This window comes from Mauremys reevesii, linkage group 14 (genome assembly GCF_016161935.1).
Source record: "Mauremys reevesii isolate NIE-2019 linkage group 14, ASM1616193v1, whole genome shotgun sequence".
Lineage (NCBI taxonomy): Eukaryota > Metazoa > Chordata > Testudines > Geoemydidae > Mauremys > Mauremys reevesii.
Window position 1 is genome coordinate 15111322 of NC_052636.1, and position 16193 is coordinate 15127514.

The 16193-nt window shown below is 67.5% G+C and overlaps 2 protein-coding genes across 4 annotated transcripts; one reads left to right on the plus strand and one right to left on the minus strand.

The window, feature by feature from the left end:
- The first annotated feature begins 1394 nt into the window (after positions 1 to 1394).
- Positions 1395 to 8506, plus strand: AGFG2 (ArfGAP with FG repeats 2). Of its 2 annotated transcripts, none has more exons than XM_039499817.1 (12): positions 1395 to 1700; positions 2315 to 2408; positions 2763 to 2878; positions 3171 to 3300; positions 4023 to 4167; positions 5285 to 5398; positions 6082 to 6114; positions 6756 to 6843; positions 7066 to 7130; positions 7224 to 7307; positions 7798 to 7868; positions 8301 to 8506. In XM_039499817.1, the coding sequence occupies exons 1-12, from the start codon at positions 1507 to 1509 to the stop codon at positions 8358 to 8360; spliced, it is 1194 nt and encodes a 397-aa protein (XP_039355751.1). In that variant the 5' UTR covers positions 1395 to 1506; the 3' UTR covers positions 8361 to 8506. The 2 variants fall into 2 exon arrangements, with proteins under 2 accessions (XP_039355751.1, XP_039355752.1); XM_039499818.1 differs by having other exon boundaries at positions 1398 to 1700; positions 6759 to 6843.
- Positions 8507 to 12053: 3547 nt separating this feature from the next.
- LOC120381699 (rhomboid-related protein 4-like) lies at positions 12054 to 15129 on the minus strand. Of its 2 annotated transcripts, none has more exons than XM_039499822.1 (4): positions 14663 to 15129; positions 14007 to 14139; positions 12775 to 12939; positions 12054 to 12189 (listed from the first exon to the last, which is right to left on the minus strand). In XM_039499822.1, exons 1-3 carry the CDS (start codon positions 15030 to 15032, stop codon positions 12846 to 12848), a joined length of 597 nt encoding a protein of 198 aa, XP_039355756.1. In that variant the 5' UTR covers positions 15033 to 15129; the 3' UTR covers positions 12054 to 12189; positions 12775 to 12845. The 2 variants fall into 2 exon arrangements, with proteins under 2 accessions (XP_039355756.1, XP_039355755.1); XM_039499821.1 differs by having other exon boundaries at positions 12775 to 12942; positions 14663 to 15128.
- Between the last annotated feature and the right edge of the window lie 1064 nt (positions 15130 to 16193).

The window sequence follows — 16193 nt, forward strand, 5'->3', positions numbered from 1 at the left end:
CTCTGGGGTGGGGAGGCGGTTTATACAGGGATCCGTTGCCAAGCACTGAGGTGAAGTGGCTTCTGGGGTGAGGTAAAACAGCTGTTTATAGATGGACAGTGCTGACATGCAGCCACCCCTGCGGGGAGAGGCAGAAGTCTGGCTGTGCGTTATAAACCTACAACCTACACAGCGGTTGATTGGGGGCAGAAAGCGAAGAAGGATCCAGGAGCTCCAGGTGTGAAATTAGTCCACGGAGCATCACTCCAGACAACTTACGTCTCTGTATCGCTCCGAGCACGACGGGGGACCCAGCCAGGCGCCCCAAGCAGCTATGGGGGGGATGAATCCTGCCTGGCTTTCTTCCCAGCACTGTTGCAAATGTGTCCGGCACCGGGCCTGGCTCTCTGGGGGGGAGGCTGGGGCCCCGGTGGGGGGACCCTGGATCCCTGGGGAGGAGGGGCTGGGGGTCCCTGGGGGGGAGACTGGGGCCTGAGTGGGGGGACCCTGGGTCTCTGGGGAAGAAGGGCTGGGGGTCCCTGGGTCAGAGGGGCTGGGGACACCATTGGGGGGCCCTGGTGGGGGGCCCGGGCCCTCGAGGGGGGAAGGGGGTGCATGCCCCAATGGGGTGGCTCAGCAGGGCAGGGCTGGGAGCTGTTGGGTCTCTAATGGGGAGGTGCTGGGGCCCCAGTGGGGGCCCCATGGTCTCTAGGGGAGCAGCTAGGGGCCCAAGAGGGGGCTCTGGGGACAGGGCTGGGGCCCTGGTGGGGGCCCCTGGGTCTCTAGGGGGGAGGGGCTAAGGGTCCCTGGGTCTTGGGAGGAAGGGCTGGGGGGGGCCTTGGTGGGGGGGCTCTGGATCTCTAGGGGGTAGGGGCTGAGGGCCCAGTGGGGGGGCCCTGCTTCTCTGGGGGGCAGGGCTGAGGGCCCTGGTGGGGGTCCCTGGGGGTAGGGGCCCCAGGTCCCAGTGGGGGGCCCCTGGATCTCTAGGGAGTAGGGGCTGAGGGCCCCAGTGGGGGTCTCTGGGAGGGCCTGGGTGGGGGGCCCCTGGGTGTCGGGGGGCTGTTTTGGCGGGAACGGCGGTTGGAACGGTCGCGCGGGCGGTTGGTGAGGCCCCGCCCACGCCGTTGGGGCCGCGCGCCTCGCCGCTGGGGGTGGGGTGAGGGCTGCTTCGCGCCTCAGGAGAAATTGGCGCATGCGCTGTAAAAAAAAAAAAGCGAGGGAACGGGCAGCCCTCCTCCGGGGCATGCGCAGCAGAGGAGCGCGCTGGACGTGGCGCAGGCGCCATAGAACAGCAAGCTGGCCGCACGTGCCGCCCCACCCGTCAAACGCACGCGCAGTCGAACGGGGGCGGTAGCAGACGCGCTGTGGCGAGCCAGTGAGGGCGGGTTCGGGGCGCAGGCGCACTGGCGACTAACGGAAACGGGGTGGGACGGTTGCGCACGCGCGGAAGCGCGGTGGGGGGAGCTGGCGCCTGCGCAGTGCGCTCGGGCGGCGCGGCCCCGCTGACAGCAGGCGGGCGGGGGGCTGATGGCGGCCGGGTCCGGGGGCAGGAAGCCCGGCGCCCCGCGGGACGCGGAGTCCGAGGTCTGGTCCCGCCGCGTCAGGGACCTGGTGGGCTCCGGGCCCGGCAACCGCCTCTGCTTCGAGTGCGGCCAGCGCGGCGTCACCTACGTGGACATCCCGCTGGGCAGCTTCGTGTGCACGGGCTGCTCGGGGGCGCTGTGAGTGGGGGCGGGGCTACGCGCGGGGGGCGGGGCTTCGTGTGCTCGGGGCGCTGTGACTGGGGCGGGGCTTCGCGCGCACGGGCTGCTCGGGGCGGGGCTACGGGCAGGGGCGGGGCTTCATGTGATCGGGGCGATGTGAGCGGGGCGGGGCTTAGTGTGAGTGGGGGCGGGGTCAATAAATGGGCGGGGCTTCTGGGACCCATCCTCACCTCAGCCCCCATCTGATCCCACCCTTCCTGCCCCACCTCACACGGGGGGAGGGGGGCTCCTGTAGCCCCGTTTCCTGCTCCTGGGGGGGATCCTCCTGCCTTCTCCGGGGGGGGCTCACATGGCCCCCCCCCGGCGCCCCCCAGGGGCAGCGCCGCAGCCTGCAGCTCCCCTGCTGAATGTCCCATCACGCAGTCCATTGCCGAGGGGGGCAGGACCGGGCCACGGGGCACCTTGGGCCTTCCCAGGCCTCGGCCTCATTCTCCTTCAGTGCGTGGCCTGGAAACCAGGACGCCTGGGTTCTCAGGGAGGGGGGCTCCGGCCAGGTCCTCCCAGCCCCAGAGCCCGGCGGGCTCCTCGGGCTGGCCGGAGAGGCAGAGCCGTAATCCTTGTCTCTGTTGCAGCCGGGGCCTGAACCCCCCGCACCGCGTCAAATCCATTTCCATGACCACCTTCACCGAGCCCGAGGTGCTGTTCCTGCAGGCCCGCGGCAACGAGGTGAGAGGCCAGGGACGGGTCTCGATTTCCTGTGTTACACCAGTGCCGAGCTGAGAGCCCACTGCACATAGAACCCAGGAGTCCTGGCTCCCAGCCCTCCTGCTCTAACCCACCAGCCCCCACTGCCCTCCCAGAGCCGGGGAGAGAACCCAGGAGTCCTGGCTCCCAGCCCCCCTGCTCTAACCCACCAGCCCCCACTCCCCTCTCAGAGCCAGGGAAAGAACCCAGGAGTCCTGGCTCCCAGCGCTCCCTGCTCTGACCCACCAGCCCCCACTCCCCTCCCAGAGCCAGGGAGAGAACCCAGGCGTCCGGGCTCCCAGCCTCCTTTGTCTAACAAAGTCTTGCTGGCCCTAGGCCTGCCGGAAGGTTTGGCTGGGCTCCTTCGATCCCCGCACGTCGCTGCTCCCGGACTCCAGGGACCCACAGAAAGTGAAGGAGTTCTTGCAGGAGAAATACGAGAAGAAGCGATGGTAAGAGCGGAGCGGCGGACGAGTGGGGTCGGGAGAGGAGGGGGCTGTCCCTGGTTTCCCGCAAACTTGGCCTCACACCCCTTCAGCCTCTCCCGTGGGTGCAGTGGAGGGACACAGTTCCTGCTCCTTGGCGTTCTTGATCTACCCCGGAGCCGGGGAGAGAACCCAGGAGTCCTGGCTGCTCAAATCCTGCTGCCATCCTATTTTCATAGGCCCCCAAGGTTCTCTGACCGTGGTTGCGGGTGTCCCTGTGGCTGGTGCTGGCAATGTGTCTTTCTGGCTCCCCCTGCAGGTACGTCTCGCCGGATCAAGCCAAGGGCGCTGCTTCCCTGGCCAGCCAGAGCTCCACCCCAGAGGTGAAGCCCCAGCAGACCCTTCTAGGGGACTCGGGAGCAGTCCTCACAGCTGCCGGATCCGGCCGGGTAAGCCAGGACTCCTGGGTTCTCTCCCCCGCTCTGGGAGGGGGGTGGGGTCTAGTGGTTAGGGCTGGGAGCCAGGACTCCTGGGTTCTCTCCCCGGCTGTAGGAGGGGAGTGGGGGCTGGTGGGTCAGAGCAGAGGGGCTGGGAGCCAGGACTCCTGGGTTCTCTCCCCGGCTCTGGGAGGGGAGTGGGGGCAGGTGGGTTAGAGAAGTGGGGGCTGGGAGCCAGGACTCCTGGGTTTTCTCCCCGACTCTGGGAGGGGAATGGGGACTGGTGGGTTAGAGCAGGAGCGGCTGGGAGCCAGGACTCCTGGGTTCTCTCCTTGGCTCTGGGAGGGGAGTGGGGGCTGGTGGGTTAGAGCAGGGGGGGCTGGGAGCCAGGACTCCTGGGTTCTCTCCCTGTCTGTGGGAGGGGAGTGGGGGCTGGTGGGTTGGAGCAGGGGCGGCTGGGAGCCAGGACTCCTGGGTTCTCTCCCCGGCTCTGGGAGGGGAGTGGGGGCTGGTGGTTAGAGCAGGGCGGGCTGGGAGCCAGGACCCCTGGGTTCTCTCCCTGTCTGTGGGAGGGGAGTGGGGGCTGGTGGGTTAGAGAAGGGGGGGCTGGGAGCCAGGACTCCTGGGTTCTCTCCCTGTCTGTGGGAGGGGAGTGGGGGTCTGGTGGTTAGAGTGGGTGGGGCTGGGAGCCAGGACGCCGCGGCCCCAGGCCTGTTACCAGTTGTGTCTCTCAGACCTCGGGCCAGCCCCGCCTGCCACACCAGCGCACCCCCCAGCCGGCCAAGAAAGCCAGCACGGACCTCCTGGCGGATATCGGCGGGGACCCTTTCGCCGCCCCCCAGCCGGCCCCAGCCTTCGCCATGTTCCCTGCCTTCCCGGGTAAGTATGGGGGGCAGGGGAGCCACAGGCCCTGCTGCTCTGTGCCCGCGCCAGCCATACAGCGCTAGTGAGAGCAGCTAGAGCGGCGCCCCCGTGTGGTGATACTGGGCAGTGCAAGCTGGGAGGCACCATAGAGGCTAGAGAGATACCCCCCCATGTGGTGATGCTGGGTAGTACAGGCTGGGAGCTGGCTGACCATAGAGTGCTGAGCTAGAGAGACCCCTATGTGGTGATGCTGGGTAGTACAGGCTGGGAGCTGGCTGACCATAGAGTGCTGAGCTAGAGAGACCCCTATGTGGTGATACTGGGTAGTACAGGCTGGGAGCTGGCTGACCATAGAGCTCTGAGCTAGTGAGGCCCCCATGTGGTGATACAGGGTAGTGCAGGCTGGGAGCTGGCTGACCATAGAGCTCTGAGCTAGTGAGGCCCCCATGTGGTGATACAGGGTAGTGCAGGCTGGGAGCTGGCTGACCATAGAGCTCTGAGCTAGTGAGGCCCCCATGTGGTAATACAGGGTAGTGCAGGCTGGTAGCTGGCTGACCATAGAGCGCTGACCTAGTGAGGCCCCCATGTGGTGATACTGGGTAGTGCAGGCTGGGAGCTGGCTGACCATAGAGCTCTGAGCTAGTGAGGCCCCCAGGTGGTCAAACTGGGTAGTGCAGGCTGGTAGCTGGCTGACCATAGAGCGCTGACCTAGTGAGGCCCCCATGTGGTGATACTGGGTAGTGCAGGCTGGGAGCTGGCTGACCATAGAGCTCTGAGCTAGTGAGGCCCCCATGTGGTGATACAGGGTAGTGCAGGCTGGTAGCTGGCTGACCATAGAGCGCTGACCTAGTGAGGCCCCCATGTGGTGATACTGGGTAGTGCAGGCTGGGAGCTGGCTGACCATAGAGTGCTGAGCTAGAGAGACCCCTATGTGGTGATGCTGGGTAGTGCAGGCTGGGAGCTAGCTGACCATAGAGCGCTGAGCTAGTGAGGCCCCCATGTGGTGATACTGGGTAGTGCAGGCTGGGAGCTGGCTGACCATAGAGCACTGAGCTAGAGAGACACACACCCCCATGTGGTGATACTGGGTAGTGCAGGCTGGGAGCTGGCTGACCTCCTGTGTCCTTCCCAGGCCAGGCTCCAGCCCACGCTGCCTTTGCCAATTTTGATGCCTTTGGGTGCAGCCCGGTAGCGTCGGCCTTCGGGGGGGCATCGGTGCCATTCCACACCCAGCCGACAGCCGCAGGTAACGCCCCCCCTGCCCCTCCCGCTGCCCAGGCCTTCCGTGCGTCAGAGAGAGGCGAAACACGGTGTAGTGGGTAGAGCAGAGGTGTGGCCAGGACTCTTTGGTTCTCTCCCCGGCACCGGGAGGGGAGTGGGGGCTGGTGGGTCAGAGCAGGGGGGCTGGGAGCCAGGACTCCTGGGTTCTCTCCCGGCTCTGGGAGGGCAGTGGGGGCTGGTGGGTTAGAGCAGGTGGGGCTGGGAGCCAGGACTCCTGGGTTCTCTCCCCGGCGCCGGGAGGGCAGTGGGGGCTGGTGGGTTGGAGCAGGGGGGGCTGGGAGCCAGGACTCCTGGGTTCTCTCCCCGGCTCTGGGAAGGGAGTGGGGGCTGGTGGTTAGAGCAGGGGGGCTGGGAGCCAGGACTGCTGGGTTCTCTCCCCGGCTCTGGGAGGTGAGTGGGGGCTGGTGGGTTAGAGCAGGGGGGGCTGGGAGCCAGGACTCCTGGGTTCTCTCCCCGGCTCATGATGATGGGCCAGCCATTAGTCTATCTCAGCTGGGAATGTGCAGGTGAATGGTTGTCCCATGTGGGGATCGTCCCCTGCTCCCCCTCTTTGGCTGGGTATTTCTGGGGTCCCCCTAGCTCTGCTGGGGGGGCCTTCCCTGGGATCTCTCTTGCTTTAACCCTTTGCTCTCTGCTTCCTGTTCCCAGCCAGTCGGACAGTCCCAGGCGGTTACAGCTTTGGTGAGATAATGATCGTGGTTTGCTTCTCCCTTGGGATACGGGACTTAGGGGTCAGGACTCCTGGGTTCTCTCCCCGGCTCTGGGAGGGGAGTGGGGGCTGGTGGTTAGAGCAGGGGGGGCGGGGAGCCAGGACTCCTGGGTTCTCTCCCTGGCTCTGGGAGGGGAGTGGGGGCTGGTGGTTAGAGCAGGGGGTGCTGGGCTCCAGGACTCCTGGGTTCTCTCCCAGCTCTGGGAGGAGGGGGCTGGTGGTTAGAGCAGTGGGGGCTGGGAGCCAGGACTCCTGGGTTCTCTCCCCAGCTCTGGGAGGGGAGGGGAGGGGGGGCTGGTGGTTAGAGCAGGGGGGCTGGGAGCCAGGACTCCTGGGTTCTCTCCCCAGCATGTGAAGTTGGCTGCAGGCTGAGGACGGGGAAAATCAATTTGAGTTTAGTTGGGAGTTAATATAAACATAACGTTCCCCTGAGGAGTGCAGCGGTGCCTGGCATGGGCACGGGGGGCTGGCGCTGCTCCCTGGCCTCTCCCGGGTGAGGGGTGCAGTGGGGCCGGGGCGACCTGGCGCCTGCAAGCTGCACCCACTGCCCCGACCCCCGGAGGGAGGGCGTGCGCCTTGGCGGGGGTGACCGCGCTGTTCCCTTCTGTGCCAGCAGGGGGTGCCCAGGTGAGCGGCTTTGGCGCCTCCCCCTCCAGCCACCCTGGCAGCGGGATCCCGGACATGGGCGGAGCACCCAGCAGGTATTAACCCCTTCTCCAGACCCCGCCCCGGTGGCCCCTGGGCGGGGGGACCCCAGGAGACTGGCCAGGGGGCGTGGCTGACCCCTGGCCTGCAGGCTCAGGACCGTGGGGAAACCCAGGTGCATTGTGGGTGACCCGCTCTGGGTGGGGGAGGGAGGGGGGGTGTCTCAGCGCTCCCCCCACCCCAGTGGGTTTGGCTAACACCGTCTCTCTCCTCCGCAGCCTCTTCGGGAGCCTGAGCCAGCCGGCGGCCCTGCCCCCGCCCGGCCCCGCGCCCGCCTACGGGGGTAGGTGGCTTTTGCTTTGGCCCGGGGGGGCGCTAACGCCCGTCGGCAGCCAGTAGCAATGAGCCACCTCTCCCGTGCCACCCTCTCTTCCAGCCTACGCCAACCCCTTCGCCCCGCCCGCCGCCCCGCCCGCCCGGCCCAGCACCAACCCCTTCCAGCCCAACGGCACCGCGCCAGGTGAGCCCCCGTCAGGACGCCTGGGTCCCGTTCCCGGCGCTGGGAGGGGAGGGGGGGCTGGTGGGGTAGAGCAGGGGGGCTGGGAGCCAGGACTCCTGGGTTCTCCCCGGCTCTGGGAGGGGAGTGGGGGCTGGTGGGTTAGAGCAGGGGGGCTGGGAGCCAGGACTCCTGGGTTCTCTCCCCGGCGCTGGGAGGGGAGTGGGGGCTGGGGGTTAGAGCGGGGGGCTGGGAGCCAGGACACCTGTGTTCTCCCGGCTCTGGGAGGAGTGGGGCTGGTGGGTTAGAGCAGGGGGCTGGGAGCCAGGACTCCTGGGTTCTCCCCCCGGCGCTGGGAGGAGTGGGGGCTTGTGGGTTACAGCAGGGGGCTGGGAGCCAGGACTCCTGGGTTCTCTCCCCGGCTCTGGGAGGGGAGTGGGGGCTGGTGGGTTAGAGCGGGGCGGGGGGAGTCAGGACTCCTGGGTTCTCTGCCAGCTGATCTCTCCCCCTGCAGGTTCCAGTTTTGATGGGTTTGCTGCAGCGCAAGTGGGGCCGCCGATCGGGATCTCCACCAATCCCTTTATGGTGAGGACCATCGCATTCCTAGCCGGTCGGGTTGCAGTGGGGCCCTGCCGGGGTTTGGCATCTTCCCCTGCTTTCCAGGGGGTTCTGGCTTCAGCAGCCCCACAGCGAAGCTGGAGCGCCAGGTCCCAGCATTGTTTCCCTAGGGCAGAGCCGCTCTGCTGACTCACCCAATCGCGCAGATCAGATCTGTCCCATCATCCGCACAGTGGGGCGCCCTCCTTGCTGGTTTCTGCATTCCCTGGCCCCTGCGTCGGCTCCCTCTCCGTGGAGCCCGGCTGACAAGCAGCCTTGGACCTGGGGTCTGGGCTGGGTTATGGGGTACGAGTCGGGGATCCGACTGGTGTTGGTGTCTGACTGTGTGAGCAGTTACAGCCGCCCGTCTGTCTGCTGCCGCCTGTGCCCCGTCTCCCTAACCCCCCTTTGTCCCCCCAGACGGCAGCTCCCTCCCCGCCCTTCGTCATCAAGCATCCAGCCACCAACCCCTTCTTATAGCGAGGTGCCCGGACGGCTGCTCCGGGCAGGAAGTGCCCATCCAGCAGGGGGCAGGCCGCTGCAGCCACCCCCCCCACCCCCCCCCACACCGGCTTCCGGCTGCGCAGCCCCGACGCCGTGGGGATGGGCTGGACCAAGTGCTTTAACTACTGCGATGGCTTCTAAGGGAACCGGCCCGGAGGAGAGCTGGCCCTTGAAGAGAGGTTCTGGGCCCAGCACCGAGGCATTCTGGGACTTGTAGTCTCGGTGGGGATTTTTCAGCAGGGCATGCTGGGAAAGGGAGCCCTAGGGGCTGGGATGAGTGTGGGCTCTGCCCTGGGGGGCTGGGATCCCTGAGGGGCTGGGATCTCTGGGGGGCTCCACCATGGGGGGGGCTGGGATCCCTGAGGGGCTGGAATCTCTGGGGGGCTCCGCCCTGGGGGGCTGGGATCCCTGAGGGGCTGGAATCTCTGGGGGGCTCCACCCTGGGGGGGCTGGGATCCCTGAGGGGCTGGAATCTCTGGGGGGCTCCGCCATGGGGGGGCTGGGATCCTTGAGGGGCTGGAATCTCTGGGGGGCTCCGCCCTGGGGGGCTGGGATCCCTGAGGGGCTGGAATCTCTGGGGGGCTCCACCCTGGGGGGGCTGGGATCCCTGAGGGGCTGGAATCTCTGGGGAGCTCCACCCTGGGGGGCTGGGATCCTTGAGGGCTGGAATCTCTGGGGGGCTCCACCCTGGGGGGCTGGGATCCTTGAGGGGCTGGAATCTCTAGGGGGCTCCACCCTGGGGGGGCTGGGATCCTTGAGGGCTGGAATCTCTGGGGGGCTCCACCATGGAGGGGGCTGGGATCCTTGAGGGCTGGAATCTCTGGGGGGCTCCACCCTGGGGGGGCTGGGATCCTTGAGGGCTGGAATCTCTAGGGGGCTCCGCCCTGGGGGGCTGAGATCCCTGAGGGGCTGGAATCTCTGGGGGGCTCCACCCTGGGGGGCTGGGCTCCACCCGGCACTCTGCCTTTTCTGGGGGGCTGAGCTGTCCCCCTCTGAGCCGCTCTGACCCCACCGCAGTCTAGGCTCTGCCCAAGTGAGATACTCCCCACCCAGACCCACTGACCGTGCAGCCCCAGCCCCTCTTCGTGGGGCGGAACCCAGGAGTCCTGGCTCCTCACCACCCCTCCCCTCTCCTGTCACCCCATCCCTGGCCAGCTGCTTCCTCGCAGCCCCCCGCATTCCAGCCCCCCTACTCCCGAAACAGGGGTGGGGGAACCTGGCCCGGCCTTCAGGCTCCCCCTCCCAGCTGCTGGCCCTCGAATCACTCCCCTCCCCCCCGGGGGGGGCTAGCCGGAGCCACTGGGCGCCCCAGATCCCAGCCCCATAGCGGCATCCCCAGCACGGACTGTCTCCCTCGACGGCGTGTGCTAAGCGGGGAGGGGACCCCGAGCTACACCTGCACCGAGGGCTGCCCCCCCCTCTGCTGCAAGCGCTGGGGAGAGAACCCAGGAGTCCTGGCTCCCAGCCCCCCCTGCTCTGACCCACCAGCCCCCACTCCCCTCCCAGAGCCGGGGAGAGAACCCCAGGAGTCCTGGCTCCCAGCCCCCCCTGCTCTAACCCACCAGCCCCCACTCCCCTCCCAGAGCCGGGGAGAGAACCCAGGAGTCCTGGCTCCCAGCCCCCCCTGCTCTGACCCACCAGCCCCCACTCCCCTCCCAGAGCCGGGGAGAGAACCCAGGAGTCCTGGCTCCTTCCTGCGCCACCATTTGCTAATTTCTTTGTCAGTTTCCTCTCCACTCCGGATCCTTTTCCAGCCCCAGGACGCCCCCAGCCGCTGCTGCCAAAATCTTGGCCATCCCAACCCCCCCATTTAACCAGCCAGCTCCTCCCCTGGGGCGCCCCGCCCGTGGGAGATCACACACACCCCACTGCCGCTTCGGACAAATATCCCCTCGCTCAGCTTCACACCCCCTCCTGGGTTTGGGGGGGGCCCACGCTTCGTCCCCATCCTGCCCCCCGGAACAAGGGGCCGCGCTGGCAGTATTTTTCTGAGAGAAAAGTGAATGATCTTTTTAATATATAGAGACGTTTTTGGCGCTGGAAATGGTTCTCTCGAGATCGCTCTATAAAATCTATATTGGACCTTTGCGGCTGCTGTCCTGTGTGGGGGGGGGGACCCGAGTCCCCCGCTGGCCCTCCTGTGCCCCCTGCCCAGGCACTCTGGGTGGGACTCCCAATCCAGTGGCTCCTGTCACCTGATAGGCTGAGGGGGGGCCCGCTAATGCGCTGGGCCCCGTTTGAGACCTTGTGCACGCACTTGTGATTTTGCCAGCGGGTACACTTGTGATCCTGTGCATGCACTTGATTTTGCATGTGGGTGCACTGGTGATCGGGTGCTTGTGATCCGGCATGTGCACTTGTGATTTGTGCATGCAGCATGCTTGTGACCCTGTGCATGTGCTTGTGATTTTGCATGCAGTGTGCTTGTGATCATGCACTTGTGTACCTGCTTGCAAAATCACTTGTGAACCTGTGCATGCGCTTGTGATTTTGTGCGTGCGCTTGTGATTTTTGCCTGTGGGTGCACTGGTGATCGTGTGCTTGTGATCTGGCATGTGCACTTGTGATTTTACATGCAGTGCGCTTGTGATGGTGCACTTGTGATTTGTGCATGCAGTGCACTTGTAATCTGGTGTGTGCACTTGTGATTGTGCATGCAGTGTGTTTGTGATCCAGCACGTGCGCTTGTGAGGTTGCGTGCAGCGTGCTTGGGACCCCGTGCAAGCCCTTCTGACCCTGTGCAGCTGCCTGTGATTGTGCATGCAGTGCGCTTGTGACCTCACACATGCCTGTGGTTGTGTGGCCCGCAATGAGCTTGCCTGCTAATGTGCTCGTGCGCTGTTGGCCCCCCAAGTGTGAGCACTGACGCACTCACAAGCACGTGCGATCCTGTGCATGTGGGAGTGTGCACGTGCATGTCCTGGCCTCATGGCAGGGTGGCCATGTGCTTAGCATCTCCCCCACTCCTACCCGGGCGTGTGTTTTGGGTCGGTTGTGCGCAGGCAGCTTGCATTTCACAGGTGCTTGTGAGCCTGTGGGTGTGCAGCTGTGACACTGGGTGTGTCTTGATCACGCTTGTGATGCTACACGAGCGCTGCTGCAATCTCGTGCTTCCGCACCAGCCCTGCCTGCTGACACTGCACGTCTCTCGCACGTTCCCTGGTGATCCTGGCTGCTGCTCTCTCCCCTTGCACGGCTCAACGTCCACAAATGCTCTCGCCCGCATGTGCAATGCCTCGCACGTCTCCCCCCGTATGCCCCTCATCTCTCGCACACTGCTTGTGCCGTGGCCCTCGCACACTAGTGCACTCTCACACACTTGCCCTCCCGCATGCCCACGTGAACTTTCTCTTGGGCTCGCCCAGGCCCCCTCAGCCAACGGGCACACTTCGCACCCTGACCTCAGGCGCTCTGGCCTTATCCAGCTGATGCTAGCGGGTCCCCGCGCCCGCCCCTGGGCCTGGCACCAACAACCGCTCACGCGCTTGGCACTTGGTTGCACAACGCCGACGCGTGTGGCCACACGGGGCACTGTGCCCTCGGGTCACGGGATGTTTGCTCTGCCCGGCCTTCTCCCTGCCCCCCTGAGCCAGCCAGTCCCCGCCCTGGGGCGGGCCGGGCGTGGGGCAGCCGCCCGCTGTGTGCAGTGGAAACAGAGGGGCTCTGAGACGCGGGCCAGGCGTGTTTACCTACAAACAGCACCAGAGCCAGTTGACAAAACAGGCCTGGAGCCAAACTGGTGCCGTGAGGCCGGGCTGGGCCGGGGGGCAGTGGGGCTGGCGGCTCCGACGGCTCCGGGCTGGGCCTGCGGGGACGGAGAGACGGGCTGTTAGATTTGGGGGGGCAGCTGCTCCCCTCCAGCCTCTGCTGCACCAGGCCCCCCAGGCTGGCCAAGGGGCCTGGTGGGCCACCCAGTGTCACAAATACACACACCCCTCCCCTCCCAGAGCCGGGGAGAGAACCCAGGAGTCCTGGCTCCCAGCCCCCCCTGCTCTGACCCACCAGCCCCCACTCCCCTCCCAGAGCCAGGGAGAGAACCCAGGAGTCCTGGCTCCCCGCCCCCCTGCTCTAACCACCAGCCCTCACTCCCCTCCCAGAGCCGGGGAGAGAACCCAGGAGTCCTGGCTTCCTGCCTCCCACGCCCCCTGTTCTAACCACCCCCACTCCCCTCCCAACGCCGGGAGAGAACCCAGGAGTCCGGGCTCCCAGCCCCCCCTGCTCTAACCCACCGGCCCCCACTCCCCTCCCAGAGCTGGGGAGAGAACCCAGGAGTCCTGGCTCCCAGCCCCCCCTGCTCTAACCACCAGCCCTCACTCCCCTCCCAGAGCCGGGGAGAGAACCCAGGAGTCCGGGCTCCCAGCCCCCCACTCCCAGAGGTGCTGTCACTCACGGTGGGTTTGGATGCAGGGCGCCCCCTGGCGGGGGGGTGGGGATGATTCTGCCATCAGAGCTGTGGTCCCATCATAAGCAGGTGAAGAGGGGCGTGGCCAATCCGAGGGGCGTGGCCGCGAGAGCCACGCCCACCAGCATTCCAGACAGGTGGCCTGTCAAGGAGCTGCTGTGGAGGAGAGATGGGGGTTAGAGTGGGGCAGCGCTGTGCCCCCTGTCCCACAACCCCCCTGCCTTGCCCCACTGTGACCCCTGCCCCACGGAGCCCCCTGCCCCACAGCGCCCTCTGCCCTGCCTCCTGCCCCACTGTGACCCCTGCCCTGCCCCACGGAGCCCCCTGCCCCACAGCGCCCTCTGCCCTGCCTCCTGCCCCACTGTGACCCCTGCCCTGCCCCACAGAGCCCCCTGCCCCTCTCCCGGCCCCACCGCCCCCCTGGCCCCGCCCCCTGCCCCACCGGGCCCTCTGCCTTACCTCCTGCCCCACTGTGACCCCTGCCCGGCCCCACAGCTCCCCCTGCCTGCCCTCCTACCCCGCCCCTATCCTCAACCTGCCTCCTGCCCTGCCTCCTGCCCCACAGCGACCCTGCACTGCCCCACAGGGCCCTCTGCCCCACCCTCTGTCCCACCTCCTGCCCTGCAGCCCCCTTCCCGACAACCCCCTGCCTTGCCCCACAGCGTCATCCGCCCCACAGAGCCCCCTGCCCCTCCCTGCCCCACAGCCACCCCGGCCCCGCCCCCTGCCCCACAGGGCCCTCTGCCGTACCTCCTGCCCCACTGTGACCCCTGCCCTGCCCCACAGCTCCCCCTGCCTGCCCTCCTACCCCTCCCCTATCCTCAACCTGCCTCCTGCCCTGCCTCCTGCCCCACAGCGACCCCTGCACTGCCCCACAGTGCCCTCTGCCCCACCCACTGTCCCACCTCCTGCCCTGCAGCCCCCCTTCCCGACAACCCCCCTGCCTTGCCCCACAGCGTCATCCGCCCCACGGAGCCCCCTGACCCTCTCTCTGCCCCATAGACACCCTGGCGCCGCCCCCTGCACCCCCTGCCTGCCCTCCTACCCCGGCCCCCTATTCTCCAACCGGCCCCCTGCCCCGACTCCTGCCCCACCGCACCGCCTCCCCCCCCCCCGGCCCGGCAGCCCACCAGCCCCACAGTGCCCGCTGCCCCTCCCCCCCCGCCCCGTGCTGAGCCCCCCATCCCGCCCTTTGCCCCGTGGCGCCCCCTAGCGCCCACCTGGGGTACAGCAGGGTCACGGTGCAGCACTCAGCCAGGCAGAGCCATCTGGTCGTTATGGTGACGCTGCCCAGGGTTACTATGGTGACGGGCGCTAGGAGACCCTCCATGGCTTCCAGAGAGAAGATGACCCCTGCAAAAGGGGGTGGGGGGGATCGGACTGGTAAAGCAGGACGCCTGGGTCCTCCCCCCGGCTCTGGGAGGGGAGTGGGGGCTGGTGGGTTAGAGCAGGGGGGGCTGGGAGCCAGGACTCCTGGGTTCTCTCCCCGGCTCTGGGAGGGGAGTGGGGGCTGGTGGGTTAGAGCAGGGGGGGTCAGGGAGCCAGGACTCCTGGGTCCTCCCGGCTCTGGGAGGAGTGGGGCTGGTGGTTAGAGCAGGGGGCTGGGAGCCAGGACTCCTGGGTTCTCTCCCTGGCTCTGGGAGGGGAGGGAGGCTGGTGGTTAGAGCAGGGGGGGCTGGGAGCCAGGACTCCTGGGTTCTCTCCCCAGCCCTGGGAGGGGAGTGGGGGCTGGTGGTTAGAGCAGGGGGGGCAGGGAGCCAGGACTCCTGGGTTCTCTCCCCAGCCCTGGGAGGGGAGTGGGGGCTGGTGGTTAGAGCAGGGGGGGCTGGGAGCCAGGACTCCTGGGTCCCATCCCAGCAGGGCCCAGGCTCCCTACCTGAGAAGCCCACGGCACAGTGTTCCCGGCGCCGGGGGTCTCGCAGGACGGCCGCCAGCCCCGCGTTCAGCCCTAGATGGACCAGCCCCCCCAGCAGCGTCATGCCCCCCAGGATCCAGCCCGCCCGGGCGCTGCCCACCCTCCCCTCCAGCCCTGCCCCCAGCCACAGCAGCGCCCCCATGTTCAGCCCCAGGTGCCCCCAGCCCAGGTGGTGGAAGGGGGCCAGCAGGAGGCGCTGCCACTGGCCGAGCGCCCAGACCCCCTGCACGCTGAGGCAGGTGTTTTCGGGGGACCCCAGGGGGTGCAGGTAGAGACCCACATTCAGGGCCACCAGGAGGAGGGTGGCGAGGGGCGGCCTGGCCGCAGACATGCCCTCGGGGGGGCTGCCGGGCCGGAGGGTGGAAGGGGGGGTCCCTGGGGCATCGGGGGCAGTGCTGGGGGGGCAGAGAGCGGCTCACCGGGGGGGGGCAGCAGTGCCAGGGCAGAGCCCTTGTGAGGTCACTGCTGATGTCCCGGGGGGAGAGGATTGTGGGAAGGGGAGGGGGCGGCTCCAGGAGCAGGTCGCCCCGAATTGTTTATCTCGCTGGGAGCTAAGAATAAACCTCGTTCTGGGAAACCGGCGTCAAGACCTGCCATGAACCCGGAGAGCCGGAGCCGGGCGGGACTAGGGGCTGGGCTGGCAGGGGCTGCGGGTCGGGAGTGAGGGGCACCGGCAGGGCTGGGCTGGCAGGGGCTGCGGGTCGGGAGTGAGGGGCACCGGCAGGGCTGGGCTGGCAGGGGCTGCGGGTCGGGAGTGAGGGGCACCGGCAGGGCTTGGGGGGCACTGGCAGGGCTGGGCTGGCAGGGGCTGCGGGTCGGGAGTGAGGGGCACCGGCAGGGCTTGGGGGGCACCGGCAGGGCTGGGCTGGCAGGGGCTGCGGGTCGGGAGTGAGGGGCACCGGCGGGGCTCCGTGCAGCGGGAGCTGGGAGGGGGGCGACGGGGAATTGTTTATAGTAAATAACGCAGCCCAGATGGGATGGGCTGAGCCCGGCTGGGTCTCGTGAGCCGCCCCGATAGCCATCGGCCACCAAGTCCTTGAACCAGCCGTAAACAGCTGTGGAGGTCATGGGGGAGGAGGGAGGCTGGAATCCTAAAGCAGGTGCCGGTGCCCCTCACTCCCGACCCGCAGCCCCCGACGGCCCAGCCCTGATGGTGCCCCTCACTCCCGACCCGCAGCCCCTGGGAGTCTGGCTTGCCAGCGTGGCCGGACACAGGTCACCAGCTCTGACCCCCAGGCCCAGACTTAAATTGCACCATGACCCCAAGGACTGTTAGACTCTGCAGAGCTGAGATAAGGTGCCTGGGGAATCTGGTGCAATAGATACACACACCCCGCCCCGCTCCCTGCCCCCCCACCCCCCTGCACCAGGCAGGGGGCCTGAAGAAACACAAGGCCTGTCCCTGACTGGGGCTGGGAGTGAGGGGCTGGGGGGGGCAGGGCTGGGCTAACAGGGGCTGCGCGTCGGGAGTGAGGGGCACCGGCAGGGCAGG

Coding starts and splice junctions, on each gene's coding strand:
- AGFG2 (XM_039499817.1), top strand. CDS start 1,507: ATGGCGGCCGGGTCCGGGGGCAGGAAGCCCGGCGCCCCGCGGGACGCG. Junction 2,409..2,762: donor TGCAGGCCCGCGGCAACGAG/GTGAGAGGCCAG, acceptor TGCTGGCCCTAG/GCCTGCCGGAAGGTTTGGCT. Junction 6,115..6,755: donor CCCAGGCGGTTACAGCTTTG/GTGAGATAATGA, acceptor CTTCTGTGCCAG/CAGGGGGTGCCCAGGTGAGC.
- LOC120381699 (XM_039499821.1), bottom strand. CDS start 15,032: ATGTCTGCGGCCAGGCCGCCCCTCGCCACCCTCCTCCTGGTGGCCCTG. Junction 14,140..14,662: donor CTGTGCCGTGGGCTTCTCAG/GTAGGGAGCCTG, acceptor CCCCTTTTGCAG/GGGTCATCTTCTCTCTGGAA. Junction 12,943..14,006: donor GTGACCCTGCTGTACCCCAG/GTGGGCGCTAGG, acceptor TCTCCTCCACAG/CAGCTCCTTGACAGGCCACC.